The sequence below is a fragment of the Fukomys damarensis genome, unplaced genomic scaffold (genome assembly GCF_012274545.1).
Source record: "Fukomys damarensis isolate Sample0158 unplaced genomic scaffold, DMR_v1.0_HiC HiC_scaffold_16, whole genome shotgun sequence".
Taxonomy (NCBI): Eukaryota; Metazoa; Chordata; class Mammalia; order Rodentia; family Bathyergidae; genus Fukomys; species Fukomys damarensis.
The window spans coordinates 88,632,250-88,647,887 of NW_022900928.1; the positions used below are offsets into that span (position 1 = coordinate 88,632,250).

Genomic DNA, 15,638 nt, shown 5'->3' on the forward strand with positions numbered 1-15,638 from the left:
TGCCAGATGGGCTGTGCTTTTGGGGTTCTCAGACCCATCCTTGCCTCCTTCTCACCATTGTTTATCCTGTGCTGCTCTCAGCCTTATACTTCTATTTTCAGTTTATGGGTATACTTTGCCCCCCAAATTAGTTATAGATGTTATTTGTAGGGTTTTGTTTTTGTTACTGTAGCTCTATTTTCTTTGCAGGCAGGGATTTGGGGATGTCAAAACAAATACCCAAATAAAGCCACTAGTAACTGTGGGCCATTCATATTCATTGCCTATCTTATTAACTGAAATTATTAGAAATTTTGAATGAAAGTATGGATTTAGTAGCATTAATCAAATGCTAATTCAGTTATTGGATTACCTACCCTAATCCTACTTGACTACATCTTTGTCATGTCAGCAAATAGTTGCAAATAAAGCTACCATCACAGGTACCAGTTGAACAAGGTGGACTTGAGGACACTGTTCAACCCACCACAAATCCATTTATCTTAGGCTTGATAAATGTATATGATAGAGGGGTCTCCTAAACAAAAATCAGTCAGAGGTTTTTAAAAATTATTTTTATTTATTAATTTTTTTGTACTGGGGATCACACTCAGGACCTTGCACTTGCCGGGTAGGTGCAGTGCCACTGAGCTACATCTTAAATTATATATTTTTTTCTCATTGAGTTTATTGGTACTTTTTAGGTATACAGTACAGTTACATTCAGCACTGGGATCTTGTACCTTTACATGACAGGTCTTGGTTCTCTAAATTGTATTTTTAATCGACACAATATTTGTACATACTTAAGAGATACGATATGATAATTTGAGGCATTTAGACAATGGATATTGATGAAATCAGTGTAATGAACACCTCTGTCTCCTCAAACATTTATCATTTCTATGTGTTGGGAGATTTCTGATTCTTCTCTTCTAGTTGTTCAGAAGTTTATCAGAAATTGCTGTAGAATACAGTTACCCTATTGTACTGTAGTACACTTGAAAGCATTACTCTTAACTAACTGCTTTTTGGTAGCTGTTATCCAAGCACTCTTCTCCCTCCTATTCTTTCTAGACTCTACTGAGCACTATTCTATTCTGTTCTAAAAATTCAACTTTGGTGTTTAGCCTTGGCAAACAAGTACATGTGTTATGTACGTTTCTGTGCCTGACTTATTTCACATAACCTGATGCTTTCTGTTCCTCCCATGTTGCCAAAAAAGATTTCATTTCTTATGGCTGAATAATGTTCCATTGTGTACACACACACTGCCTTTTCTTTATTTAGCCATCTTATAGACTCTTATGTTGGTATTATGGTTTACATCTAAAATGGCCTCAAAACTTCATTGGACTATGGGGTTTATAGTTGACTTGCTGTTAAGTAGTGGGGTCTGGTTGGAAGGCAGGTCATTGCAGGTGTGACCTGGAAGGCTAAATTTTTTTCCCTGGCTCCTCTCTTCTCTTTTTTGCTTCCTGGCTGCTGTAAGCAGCTTTCCTCTGCTATACTCCTCTGTCTTGTCGATTCTGCCCTGGAGCTGGTTGACCAGGGGCTTCAGCCCTGAGCTAAAGGAAACCTCCCCTCCTTTAAGCTGCACATGTTAGGTATTGTGTCTCAGTCACAGGGAAAGTGACCAAGACAGTTGGCTATTGTGAATAGTGCTGTAATAAACATGGGAGTGCAAGTACCTCTTTGATATGATGATTTCATTTTCTTTGGATATATAGTTAGAAGTGGAATTGCTGGATCACACAGTAGCTCTATTTTTAGTTTTTTTGAATTTCTATATTGTTTTTTGATGGCTTTACTAACTTACATTTCCACCAGTAGCAGTGCATTAATCTGTTTTTCATTACTATAAGGAAATACCTGAGGGAGGCTAACTTTATAAAGGACAGTGGTATATAAACTCACAAATTTGGAGGCTGTCTCAGTTCTCTCTCATTGTTGGAGCAAAATACCCAACACTCAAAGCTAAAGAGGCAAGGGTTTATTTAACTCACAGTTTGTAGAGGTTTTAGTCCATAATTGGCTTGCTCCAAGGGAGAGTGGCACATGACAGAGGGTCATCACAGAGGAGAAACAGTTCATGGTATACACAAGGTAGCAAAAGCAACAAGGGAACCTTAACAGTGTCTTTCTGTTCCTTTTATCTTACCCAGACTACCAGGATTAGATTGCTGCTAAACCAATCCGTGTACTGGTTTAGTAATCACACACCCTTAATCCCAGCATCACACACTCTAGATTTAGCCACCTCTGAAAAAGCCACCTATGTCTGCATGAAGCTTTGCGGGGACATCTAGACCCTAGACCCAAATCGTAACATTCTGTCCCTGGTCCCCCAAAGACTTATATACATTCCTTTATACCAAAGGCATTTACTCCATCTCTAAGAGTTGCCAAAGTTCTAACAGTTTCAGCATTGCTGAGAAGTCCAAGTACACAGTCTCCTCTGAGAACTCTCAGCAGCAAGCCCCTGTACAAATGAAAAGAAAGTTACACTTCCAACATTCAATGGCACAAGATAGACATTTCCATTCCAAAAGTTACAAACAGGGCAATACAAAGCAAGTTCCAAAGCCAGCAGGGCAAACATTAAATAGCCCAGTTCTACTTCCAGCATCCCTGGAAATCTGTAGCAAGTTGTGAGCTCCAAAGGGGTTGGGTGGCTCCACCCAATGGCACTTCTGGTGATTGTAGCTCCCTTGACTTCTCTCCCAAGCCAGCTCTGCTCCCTCCTTGCAGTTTTACTCAGGTAGTCCACACTCCTGGCGTTTTCAATTTCTGAGGGCTCCCCTGAACCTTTGGCTTCACACTCACAATCTCACACACTGCCCTTTCAGGGGCACACTGCCTAGCCTTTCAGGGCTTCTGAAATCTGGGTGGAAGCCTTCCTGACCCCACAGTTCTTGCATTCTGCATGCACCTAAAACCAGCACCATGTGGATGACACCAAGGTCTTCTGCCAGCTGGAGCTATAGCCAGGCTTCCTTCTCTCTTGGCTTTGGGGTCCAGTACTTATGAACCAAATTCAAGGAACAACTTCCATAGGTCACCAGTATTCTGGAACATGGTGCTCTGGAGCTCTCTTCTCAAAGCAAAGTCTTTTACTTTTGCAATTTTGAGGCTGAAAAGGATGGAGTCCTGCTGCTTCTTATGATGTCCTCAGGTATTTTTTCTATTCTCCTGTTCCTTCTCAGCAATCAAGATCTCTGCTCTATCTTTGCAGGCTGAAACCTTATTGGAGCTCCCTTTCAAATGTTTTAAATCATTCTGCTGGGTTCTTTGCTCTTGATTCTCAATGTAAATCTGGCTACAAGCCCCTGACAAGTAGCCATGCCATGCCTTAATATTAGAGTGCCTTGAAATTTCTTTTGCCAGATTAATTAGTCTGCTGCTTTATTCCTCAATCTCAGGCAAATTCTCAGGACATGAGCAAAATGCAGACAGACTTTCTGCCAAGCCATAACACACATCACCTGGAGTCCAGCAACCAATGCAGTCCTGTTCCCCAGAAGAAACCTCCTGAGCCTGGTTTTTACCTGTGTTCTGGTCTTCTGAGCTCAGAATCTCCTGTACAGTATAGTCTAAAGTGTTCCAGATCTACTTTTATAGGCTGCATCTCTGAGTCTTTCCAAACACTCCCCTTTCCACAAGCCAGAAAGGCCCCTAAAACACATGTCAGGTAACATCACAACAACCCCACTTCTCTGGTACCAAATTCTGTATCAGTCACTATTTACTAGACAAACAAATATAACACAAGATACACAGTATATATGCATTTACAAGATTGGCTTACAATGGCCACCCACAGTCAGATAGGAAGAGTCCAGAGGGTCTGTCTGCACTCTGGAAAGTGAAAGATTTAGTTGAAGGTCTGGCGCTCCCTGCGGTGTCCCATGTGAGTCCATACCAGGAGGCTGATGGGCCTGTGATAGAAGGTTGAAGTATCTAGCCAGCAGCTGAAGGATCTGTTCTGGAAGCTGAAAGAGTCAGCGCTGGAAGTCAGGAAATGACCTCTAAGATGAAGGCAAAGACTGGAGCTCTTATGAAGAAATGAACAAATGGAAGCCGATCTGATCTGTCCTTCATTTCCCCTTCACATTCTCCAGAGAGCTGCCCTAGGGTGAGTCTTCCACACCTTAGGGTATGGAATTGTTCAGCTGATTTAGTCGAGCTTCACTTAACTAAACTGCTCAACTTGACACAATCAATAAATCCTCACAGAGGCTGAAAGTTCAGAGCACGGCTGGCTCTGGTGAGGGGCCTGTGGCCAGTGGTGGGGGTGTTTATGACAGGGAGACCATATCACCAAACAGGAAGACCACAGGGATTTAGAGATCAGGCTACTGTTATAACAACTCACCCTTGGGAGAGTGAGATTGACCCCATCAGAGGGCATGCCCACAGGTGACCTGGGGGCCTCCTGCAGGGCTTTTGTTCCTAAAGGTACCATCACCTCTCATGTCCCCACACTAAGGACCAAATCTCATACACATGAATCCTTGGGGCCCACAATACACCCAGCCATGGCAAATGTGTGCAAGTTCCCATTTCTTCTCATGTCTGCCAACATTTGTTACTTTAGTCTTTTTGATAATAGGCACTTGAACTGTGGTGACTGCTCATTGTGGTTTTGATTAGCATCTTCCTAACAATCAGTTATATTGAGATAATTAATTATTTCTTCAAGTATTCTGTGATTTACTTGCAAATACTTTTTGAGAAATGTATTTTTAGATTATTTTCCTATTTTAAAACCAGATTTTAGTTTTTGCTGTTTAGTTTTTTGAGTTCCTTGTGTATTCTGGATATTAACCACTTGTCAGATGAATAGTTTGTAAATATTTTGCAGATTGTCTCTTCATCCTTTTTCCTTTGCTGTACAAAAGGTTTTTAGTGTGATATAATTCCATCTGTCTATTTTTGCTTCTGTTGCCTGTGTTTTTGAGGTCTTATCCAAAAATCCTTGACTAGACCAATAGCTTAAAGTGTTTTTCTTGTGTTTTCTTCTAGTAGTTTCACAGTTTGGGGGTCTTATATTTGAGCTTTTGATCAATTTTGAGTTGATTTTTGTATATAGTGAGAGGTAGGAATCTAGGAGAATTAGTCTTTAAGCCTGGCTCTTCATATCCTGAATCAGGCAAGAAGCATATGTCCCAGTAGGTGCCCAGAATGGGGTGACAAGTATTCTACAGTCAGCTCAGGGCTCTTCCTGAGGTACAACTATGACCTTGGATGTCTCCTTTGGACTAATGTGTGGGCTTTGCACCAAGCTGTGGGCTAAGCTTGGTCCAGGGAGAATTCTATGCTATCTTTTAGGAGGCTCATATGGCTGACAAGCTGCCAGAGAGAAGTCCTCTATCTCTGGACTCAGGGGGCGAGGAGAGGAAAAGAAGGACTATTCAGTTTTCCCTACTCTGACCATTGAATCCCTATAAATGAGTTTCTTTTGAAAGCCTGAAGCCCTCAAGTAAGCTGAGGAGGAAACAAGGAGTCAGAATATGTGCCAAGAGCTATAAATTTCTTCTGTCTGTCTGGGGCCATTATTTTGTTGCCTACAGGCACTCAGTTGGCAGCTCACAGTACATCAGTTACATCTACCAGTCCAGGTGGATGCGTTGGTTATTTAATTAATTGCATGCACATAGTTCAAGGTCCTAGCTCTTGCATGGGGCATCTGCCAAGTTTTTTGCAGTCTAGAAATATCCCCAGAAACTTTTCTAACTTAGAATTATTATAATCATATCTCCCTTGTTACACTGTCCAGTTTTTCCTCTCATCAGTGTATTTGAAACAACAACTATGACATCAACAACAACACTAATGACAATGGCAACAACTCCATTCTAAGTCACCATTCCCAGACAATGTTTTTATGTTGTTAGAGTGTTTTGGTCACAATGAACACAGGAGAGGTCTCTGGCTAGTTGGTGCAATCTTATGCATGCTCAATATGCTTTTTTATCATTATGTATCATTGTTGAAGGATGAGAGGAGTTTTTCTAGCAATTTCAATTCTATTCAAAGTCCCTTATTGAAGTTCTGATACTTAAAGCATGAGATAGCCTGATATGGTAGATTCAGCTGTTTATCCTCCAAAAGTCACACAACAAATGTTGGCAATCATGTGAAGAAATGAGAACTCATATACACTTGCCATAGCTGGATGTATTGTGGGCCCCAAGGATTCATGTGTATGAGATTTGGTCCTTAGTGTGGGGACATGAGAGGTGATGGTACCTTTAGGAACAAAAGCCCTGCAGGAGGTCCCCAGGTCACCTATGGGCATGCCCTCTGATGGGGTCAATCTCACTCTCCCAAGGGTGAGTTGTTATAACAGTAGACTGACCTCTAAATTCCTGTGGTCTTCCTGTTTGGTGATAGGATCTCTCTGTCATAGACACTCCAGCCATTGTCCAGTCTGTCCCATGCCAGCCTCCATCATTCACAAAAATCTTCTATTCATTCTTTAGTAACATTGTCCCAGCCTCCCATCATCCTTATAGCAAGTCAGCTTCCCAGTTCCATGCTATCAACCAATCACCTTTCAACATTAGGGCAGGTCCTTGGTCCTACCAATGTAAGGCAAGATCAATTTTTGACTTCTTATTCCTAGGATATTTTCCTGGTAACATGCTTTTGGATCATGGGTGCCTAGATCTATATTGCATGCATTTCTGTTTCTGTGTATATTTTTCTGAGTCTTTCTCTCCTCTCCTGAGACACTGGTCTTCTCTTTGATGTTACCTTTTTCTCTGAGACCTGAAACTGTGTTTTCCACTTTTCCCCTCTTCATCTCTTTAACAGGGGTGTCAGGCAGACCTAAACTATAGACAACAGAAGCAACTCTAGCTATTTAAATAGATAAAGATTTAATGCAAACAATTAGGTGATTATAAAATTGCTGCAAGACTTGGAGATTAGTGTTAAAGCACAGCTTCCAGAACAAAAACAAAGACCTCCTGACAGAGAAATGCTAGCTCTTCCACAGCCAGGAAGAAGACTCAAGAGTCACCCATTTGAGTTGAAAGCAGGATCAGAAAGCTTTTGCTGTACCTGTTTCTCCCTGTATGGCTTGTGTTTAGATGTTCCCCCAAAGCCTCATGAGGTCATAGGTTGGGCTTTTCCAGAGGTGGCTAGATCTGGAGTGTGTGATGCTGGCATTTTTTCATGGTGCAGTGCTAGAATCAAGGGTATGAGTGCTATCTGCTCTAAGTATCCTGGATAAGATAGAAGGGATAGAAAGATCTGGGTTATTCCCTGTTGCTTTGCTACCTTCTGCCCACCATGAACTCTTTCTCCTCTGCCACGCCACCCTGCCTTGGAGCCAGCTGATTAAGGACCAAAACCTCTAAAAACTGTGAACTAAATAAATCTTTCCTCCTTTATTTTTGGGTATTGAGCATTTTGTCTCAGCAGTGAGAAAAGTAACTAAGACACTCCCCAAACACATCTTCAATCACAATCCAGGTATGCAGATGTTGCTATATTTTTGGTGGAAAATGGATGTCTTTCATATTACCCCCTCCCTTCCTGCCTCAGTTTTGGAACTGGTCTTGTAGGAGTACACTTGTGCTTGTCAGCTTTCATGATGATGACAAAATACCTGAGATAATCAATTATGGCAAAGAATGGTTTGCTTTGGGTCATGATTTTGGAAGTTTCAGTCCACGTTTGATTGGCTTCCTTGCACTGCCCTTCTGTTGAGGCAAACTGTTACAGAGGGACACGTGGTGAGAAGCTTTTCACCTCATGTTGGTCAGGATGGAGATAGAGAGAAAGAGAGAGAGAGAGAGAGAGAGAGAGAGAGGGAGGGAGGGAGGAAGAGCCCTTTATGGCCATACCCCCAACAACCCAACTTCCTCATTAGGCCCTACCCCTAAAAGTTCCCATCACCTCTAAGTAGTGCCACAGGCTGGTGACCTGGCCTTTAACACATGATGAGACTTTTGGGGATATTTCAGACCCAAACTATAGCAGCACCTTATCTAGAAGAAGACATAGGCTGGAGTGAGAATCAAAGCAATAATGAGTAGTGGAAAAAGTTTTCCATTGATTTTGGGGGAACACAATTGAATGATGGCGATGATGTGGCCTGAGGAAGAGAGATGTGGTGGATGGTGAAATGTAAGGATATCTGTGCTTCAGATGAGTGCTCTTATCAGAAGTGGACATCATGTCCTGTTCTGAAGATGTGGGTCAGACATTCAGCTCTTTTCTCTAAGCCACTCAGCGATTCCTGAGTGGATCCTTGTGCAAAATGGCTGTGGTGTCAAGATGGAAGCTACATGTGGACTCAGCAATGTGGTTCTTGCCTCCCCAAGGGGGATGTGCAGCCCCTGGGACTCGGTGCCCAAAATGAAGTGCTGGTTGCTGCTTCTTCAGTGGCCCTCTGACTCAGGGCATGGCTCCATCTTTACTGTGTACTGAGGGTTCACTGTGGGCTTCTTACACTCTTGGTCACCATGACAACATCACACCCCAAATTCCTTCTAACCAAGGAAGTGATTTTCCATTAAAATCTAGGACAATGGAAGTATACCCCCAGGATACGGTTGTGTAATGTTGTGTCCCATCACTCAAAGCGGCTGCCTGATAGATCAGCCTTCTGAAGGCACATTTAGCATCAGCTGCTCATGTCTGGAGGGTCAGACTGTTGCTGTCTTCTTACACTTTTCCTTTCCTTGCTTCGATTCCTTCCATCTTGTCTTCTTCTCTTTCCTCTGATCCCTACATCTTTTCCTACAGTGTCCCATGAACCTCTGTTCTCCTGGTAAACTCTTCCTCCATTCTACTTCTACATATTAACCACAGCTTTGCTCTTTGTCATTTGATCACACTTTTTTTTTTTTTTTTTTTTTTTTTTTTTTTTTTGGTACCGGGGATCGAACTCGGGTCCTTGTGCTTGCAAAGCAGGTGGCAGAACCACTGAGCTACATCCCTGGCCCTGAACACATTTTTACTACCCAACATATATTGCAAGGTGTAGATGCACAGCTCAAACTAACTTATACTAAAAGCTACTAAAACAGAAAGGTCTAGGGCTTTCCTGGTTTCATGTGTGGCTGGATCTAGGTGCTCAATTTGTGCCCTGCAGGCTCTGTCTCTCTCCAACTTTGGGTGTCCTTCATTCTGTGTTAACCTTATTCTCTGCAGGTTTAATAAAGCTACTGGCAGCTCTAGATTCATAATCCTTACAAATCTAGATCTCATCATAGAAGCCCTATCTCTCTTAAACAGAAATAACAAAATCAGCATCAAATGGGAAATTTGCCCTCTTTGGGCCATGTGATTATGCTTAAATAAACCTGGGATTGTCTGATGATCACAGATGAGTCATGTGATTGCTCTTTTGTGGGGAACTTGAGTCACACGAGGTTGTGGAGGAGCAATTTCCAAAAGGGAGGAAAGATGGGCAGATAGAGAACAGCAGAGATGTCCGAGGAACTCTGTCTTCTCCACTGCACCACACAAATGAGGCTCTTTCCTCTTCCTCTGGTAGCCTGCACTCCTGATTCTGGCTGCTGACATTCTATTTCTTGCCTCTGACTCTGCCTAGATTTTAGTACTTGATCTTACCCATCTAACCACCACCCAGGCCCAGAAATAGAACTTGCCTCTCTCCTAGAAGCTCCTGTGAGCTGCTTCCTGATCACAACCTTTATGTGAAAGGCAAAACAAAGAAACTTTTAGAAAGTTGTGCTCAGAAACTAGAAACACAAAACGCTGAGGAAAAGATTAATACAGAAGACTACATTTATTTATTTTTTAATTTTTATTTGCAGTTCAGCTCTTTAAATCAGCCAGCCAGCTTGCTTGTGACAAGGGACGGTTTCCGCTAAGGAAGGTCCGTCCTGTGGAGTGGGAATGTGTCACCAGTGACCTCAGTCTTATCTGGAGTCTCAGTAGGCAGTTGCTTGTTCTTCATCTTTGCCTTAGCCATGTTGTAATCCCCAGAATCAAAATATTTTTGCCCTTTCTGCGTTTCTTTAAAACAATTGAAACCTCCAGGTTTCTGTACCAGGTGAGGATACCTTGATTTTAGTTTTGCTTCTTCAGCTTTCTCTGGACTGGCCACTTTATCTTTCATTTCCAGTAGAACACAGCAGTGGGTGAACCAGACTGCAGCAGCTGGTGAGATATCCGGATTTAGACCTCACCCAGGACAGGGTGACTGGCTGGTAGCCATCTTGGAGAGGGGCCAACTGATCTCGGGACTCAGAACAGCTGTAGGCAGACTCCATTTTGTGGCTCCCAATGCCTCAGAGTGTGTGCTGAGTTCAAGTCAGCAGGAGATCAGCGAGTGGAGTTCAAGTCGGCAAAAGACACATAGACCTTTGTAGACTCAAGGAATCTGGTTCCAGCCTCAGCCAGAAACCTTTCAGAGGAACTAAAGGAGCAGGCTGGCTGGTATAATCCACTACCCCACCATGAGCTGCAGCTAGCTTGGTGGGTGAGATCAATCAGTTTGGCTCTGGATTCTGTTTGCCCACATTGCCTAACAGCAGAGACACACCTTGAATTGGAAGTTTTGGGATTTTTAATCCTTTTTCTCTTTTCTTTCTGTTGTTCCTCCTTTCTAATCAGAAGACTACATTTAAAAAAATTTTTTTTATTGAATTTATTGGTATATTCTAGGTATACAGTACAGTTACATTCAATACTGGGATCTTGTACCTTTACATGACAGGTCTTGGTTCTCATTTTTTCCCCTTGTCCCTACCCTCCCTTCACCCCCTCCTCCCCTCCCTATTTACAAACACTTTAATTCCATTTTTTCATTTTCTCACATTTTTTTCTTTTCCCTTATTTGAAGACTACATTTAAACAAAGAATTTCTATTTGTCAAGGGGCATCTTTAGAAAGTACTCAAAAATATCCAACAGTGATGGGGTCATGGCCAAAGGACACAGGATCCAACCTGAAAGAGTTCCTGATGGCCAAAGCTAGGATCATTTGAGCAACAAAGTAAATAATGACATACTGGATTATAACCTAAGGAATAAAACAAATATTCATGCGTATAAGCTTATACAAATGATTGAATATATAAATAAAATGGAGAGAAGGGATAGGCCTTCCATGCAGAAGAACTGTAATATATTTAGATGCTACCCTGTCCAGGAACATGTTTTGGGTATAGGTTGGACTTAGAGACCTGCTTCCAAAGAAGAGGGTTAGGAAGGGAAAATAGTAACATTACAGTGGAGAAGCCCAGAAGATACCATCTTGACCAAATGCTCAGAGTTAATGCTGCCAGGGAGAAGTCATCTTGAGGCCTGTGCCCTGGATATGAAGTGAGGATGAGAGTTCTTCACGCCTGTGAACATCTGACATACATATCCCCTGTCCCATTCTAATACACTACACAAAGGTGTACTGAAGGGCTATCTACAAAATACCTAATCAGCATGCTTAAAAAGTGTCAAGGGCATGAGAGAGAAGAAAAGACTAAGGAAGTTGTCACAAAAAGGAGAGAAATGAAATATGGAGTCCTAGATTCTGAAACAGAAAAAGGACCCTAATGGGAAACAGGTGAAATCTGAATAGTTTAGTTTTTAGTAGTATTGCATCCATGTTGACCATGTACCATGGTGACTGAAGATGTTAACAATGGGGGAAGATGGATACATGGAAGTCTCTGTGTTTTCTGTGCAACTTTCTGGAAATCTAAAATTAGTCCATAATAAAAGTTTGCTGAAAATACATCGTTAAGAGAGTAAAAAGTTAAACCATAGAGATTTGTGATGCACATAACCTACAAAAGACTCCTATTTAGAGCAGATGAAGAATCCTTACAAATAGATAAGAAAACAAGCAGACAATCCACTAGGAAAGCAAGTAAAAGAGTAGAAAATGCACAGGACAGAAAAGGAAAGCCAAATGGCTAACAAACTCATGAAAAATGCTAGTCTCTTTAGAGAAATGTGAATGAATTATTTCTTTAAATATTTGCTCGCTTTGGTTTCCTTCTTCACACACTGCAGCTGTGGTAAGTTGGAGTGCTTTTCTTCCCTATTTGCCATGTTCTCTCTTCTTCTTGCCTTTTCCTTCTATTTGCCTTTCGAATTTATGTCCCTCTCTTTGTCCAGCAATGCTCCCTTGTACTGCTTCTAGCTTTGTCTTCACGTATGTGATTCTTTTATTTTATTCTTTTGGTAACATGGATTGAACTCAGGACTTTGCACTTGTGAGGCAGGCAGTGGCACCACTGAGCTAAATCCCTGGCCAGAAAATTTTGTTTTTGATTCTAATCTTTCCTGGGTTCTGTCAACTCACTTTTCAGGTCCTTCCGTTTTTCTTACCATCTCTGCCCTAAGCTGTTGCTTCTTTAAGTTTAAAAAATTCATGGCAAAATATTTGGATGTGATTTTCATCTCTTTGTTGCAACACCTTTTTAATGAATAGCTTGCATCATCATTGTTTCTCTCAACTTTATGATATAATATTTTATATGGATCTAAAGATCACCCTTCTTTGAAGCAGGCACATTTTTCTTGGGATGGATGTTTGTAGGATATTAATGAGGATTAGGGTCCAGGTCCAGTCCAGGGCAGAAGAAAAAAAGTTAACTTTCTCATCCCTAGAAGTTCTCCTCTTCTTAATTTACCCAGTTCACTTATTCTGTTATTAGTGCACTTGACCCTCATCACTTCTTGGCTATTTTATGAAATTAAAAAATTTGGGTATTAAAATGGGACTTGGAGTTTCTCTAGCTGTTATGGTTCAGATTTTAGGTGTTATCCAAAGGCCCAACTGTTCACAGACTTTGTCCTTAGCTTGGTGCCCTTGGGAAGTGAGGAGACCCTTTAAGTGGTGGGGCCTAATGCTAGATCTGTAGATCACTGGAAGCAAGGCCTTGAAGGACATCCTGGAGCCCTAGCCTTTTCCTTTCACTTCTCCTTTACTTTCTATCCATCTCTCCTTCACTTCTTATCATCGCTCTTTCACTTCCTGTCAAGGCAGCTGGGTCAGAAAACAGAAACTTCTATAGTTGTGAGACAAAACACACCTTTTCTCTCTTGTGTGGTAGGGCCACTCCCAAGTTGGAGTGGGAACTTTTTTTTTTTCTGTGTTTGTTGTATTTTCTTTTTATTGAGTTTATTGGTACAATCTAGGTATACAATACAGTTACATTCATTATTGGGGTCTTGTACCTTTACATAATAGGTCTTGATTCTCATTTTTTCCCCTTGTCCCTGCCCTCCCTTCACCCTCTCCTCCCCTCTCTGTTTACAAACACTTTATTTCCATTTTTTCAGTTTCTCATATTTTTTTCCTCTCCTTTATTACCTTTCCCCCTCCCTTCCCACTTTCCCTTAGCCCTTTACTTCCTATTTCACATCATTAATTATCTCATTAGGATCCTGGAGTGGGAACTTTTTACAGTGTAGCCTCTGTGTAGAATGTATAGTTCTGATAATTTTATAGCATAAATCATAACCAATCAGGCTGTAGAATGCTACTGCATACCCAACCAGACTGTCAAATGTTAGTGTATGCCCATGTAAAGGAGACAAAGACACAAAAATTGTCTAAAAGGGTATAACTATTCCATGTTTGGCACTCAGACTTTGAATAAAACTTTGTGAGCCAGTGCCAGTGTGAATAAAGCTGCTTCCTGAGAAAAAGACCTCGGTGTCCCATCTCTCTATGCAAAAATCCTGCAGCACTAGAAGTTGATCATCTTGGGTGTATTTTTACAGCAGTGGAAAACTGATTAACGCACTAGCTCAACTTTGTGGGATACAGCCTTCAAGAGGCTCAAAGGCTTACAGGGCCTGGGCTGGGTGTATGCTCATCTCCTTACCTGCGCCTTTCTCTGTTGTCTGATGCCATCAAGTCAGTGAGATGAGGTCCCTCCATCTGTCTCTTGGATAAGAGTAGACAGGAGTAGACAGGATGGAAAGGAACAGTGTGTGAAGTGGACCGTTGAACACATAAAGAAGAACTGAGTTAGGTTTTCTAGGCTGCATTTAGGGAAAGAAAAATGGCAAACAATCATTTTGGGGCTGCATCTTTGAAGAAAAGGGATCAGCACAGAGTGGTGCGAAACACTTGCTTTGGGGTTGGTCACATTTGTGCTCGAATATGAGCTCCAGCATGTGCTGGCTGTATGACCTTGCTAACCTTGCTTTGAGGACCTAAGGTCTTTCAGCTAGGAAGTGGCAGCCATAGGGCTTATGGACATTTACAGGACACGAGGACAAGTGTGGCAAGTCTTTCACTCAGCGGGGTGGGGCTGGCTGCTAGAGTCTCGGCAGCTTCACACAACAGCAGCTCAGTTCTCGTCTGTTCAAGTCTCAGGCAGCTCTCTGTGCTGGGCCTGGCTGGAGTTGCCCACATGCTGGCTCTGCCCTCTGAACATGTGGCCTCTGTAGTGGCTGCCATGTGGGGGTCACATTGGCCCTCGTGCCCCACCTGAGTGCAGGGGATGCTTGGATCTGTCAGGGAGCGGGGGTCCTGATGAGGCTAAGTATTCATGTAGTTTAGCTTTTACTCCACACACATGGCAGCATTTCTTTTCTCTTTTCCTTTTTTTTTTTTGAGGGCGGGTACTAGGGATTGAACCCAGGGCTTTCACACTGATTTACACCCCTAGCCCTTTTTGTTATTTTTAAATTTTAAGATAGGGTTTTGCTAATTCACTAAGTTGCCCAGGCTGGGCTCAAACTCTATATTTTTTTTTTGGGCGGGTACTAGGGATTGAACCCAGGGCTTTCACACTGATTTACACCCCTAGCCCTTTTTGTTATTTTTAAATTTTAAGATAGGGTTTTGCTAATTCACTAAGTTGCCCAGGCTGGGCTCAAACTCTATCCTCCTGCCTTAGCCTCCCAGAGTGCTGGGATTACAGGCATGCTCCATAATGCCTAGCTTGCCTTTTCCTTTGAATGAATATTTCATAACGACCTTCTTAGAGGCATGGAATCTTAGTGCAATACTAGCCTTTCTCTTCCACACTCAACACTCAGGCCAGTGCTGGGGAGGATGGGAAGGGGTCACCTGGAGGCCCGGAATATGATGGTGAGGCTGGCAGCAGCTAAGATATTTAAGTTTCTCAGAAGAAGAAAGGAAACAAGGGAAAGACTCGTGAAATTAAAAACTCTGTGGGAATATAAATATCTTCCTCAGAATATTCCATTGAGTCCATGCAATCCTAAACCCTGTTCTATGCCTCCCGATGGATGGGCTCCGACTGTACCGGGTGCGCTCTATTTAACCAGGCAGTGTCTGTCCTTGGGCTAAGTTCAGCTTTCTGTGACTTCATTCATTCATCCCATCTCTGGGCCTGATATTGGCTCAGACCTGCCAGGCAGATCCTCATCACCTCCACGGTTTCCTCCCCAGGCAAAGCAGCCCTATACTCCAGGCGCCCCTTGTCCTGTGTCATTTTGAAACCCTGACAAGCAGCAACATGGCAGCCCTCTCCAGGGGCCCCAAGTTGCTGGCTTCAATTAGTGCTCAGTTTAACCTTTGGCCCCACTGTGGGGAGGAAATTAGGGCCTCCAGACTCTGAAGGCCTGGTCCCTGCAGTCAGCACAAATGTTGAGAGATGGGTGCCTTCTGGGCCAAATGTGAACTGAACATGGCCCTTACACACCAACAAAGTAACATGACAGAAAAGAGGGGACTTGGGGTGGACA

The 15,638-nt window shown here is 42.5% G+C and overlaps 1 protein-coding gene across 1 annotated transcript; it reads right to left on the bottom strand.

The window, feature by feature from the left end:
• Positions 1–9,829: 9,829 nt before the first annotated feature.
• On the bottom strand, positions 9,830–10,081 carry LOC109118476 (cAMP-regulated phosphoprotein 19-like). Its single transcript, XM_033764012.1, has one exon. The coding sequence runs from the start codon at positions 10,079–10,081 to the stop codon at positions 9,830–9,832; it is 252 nt and encodes an 83-aa protein (XP_033619903.1).
• Positions 10,082–15,638: the final 5,557 nt, after the last annotated feature.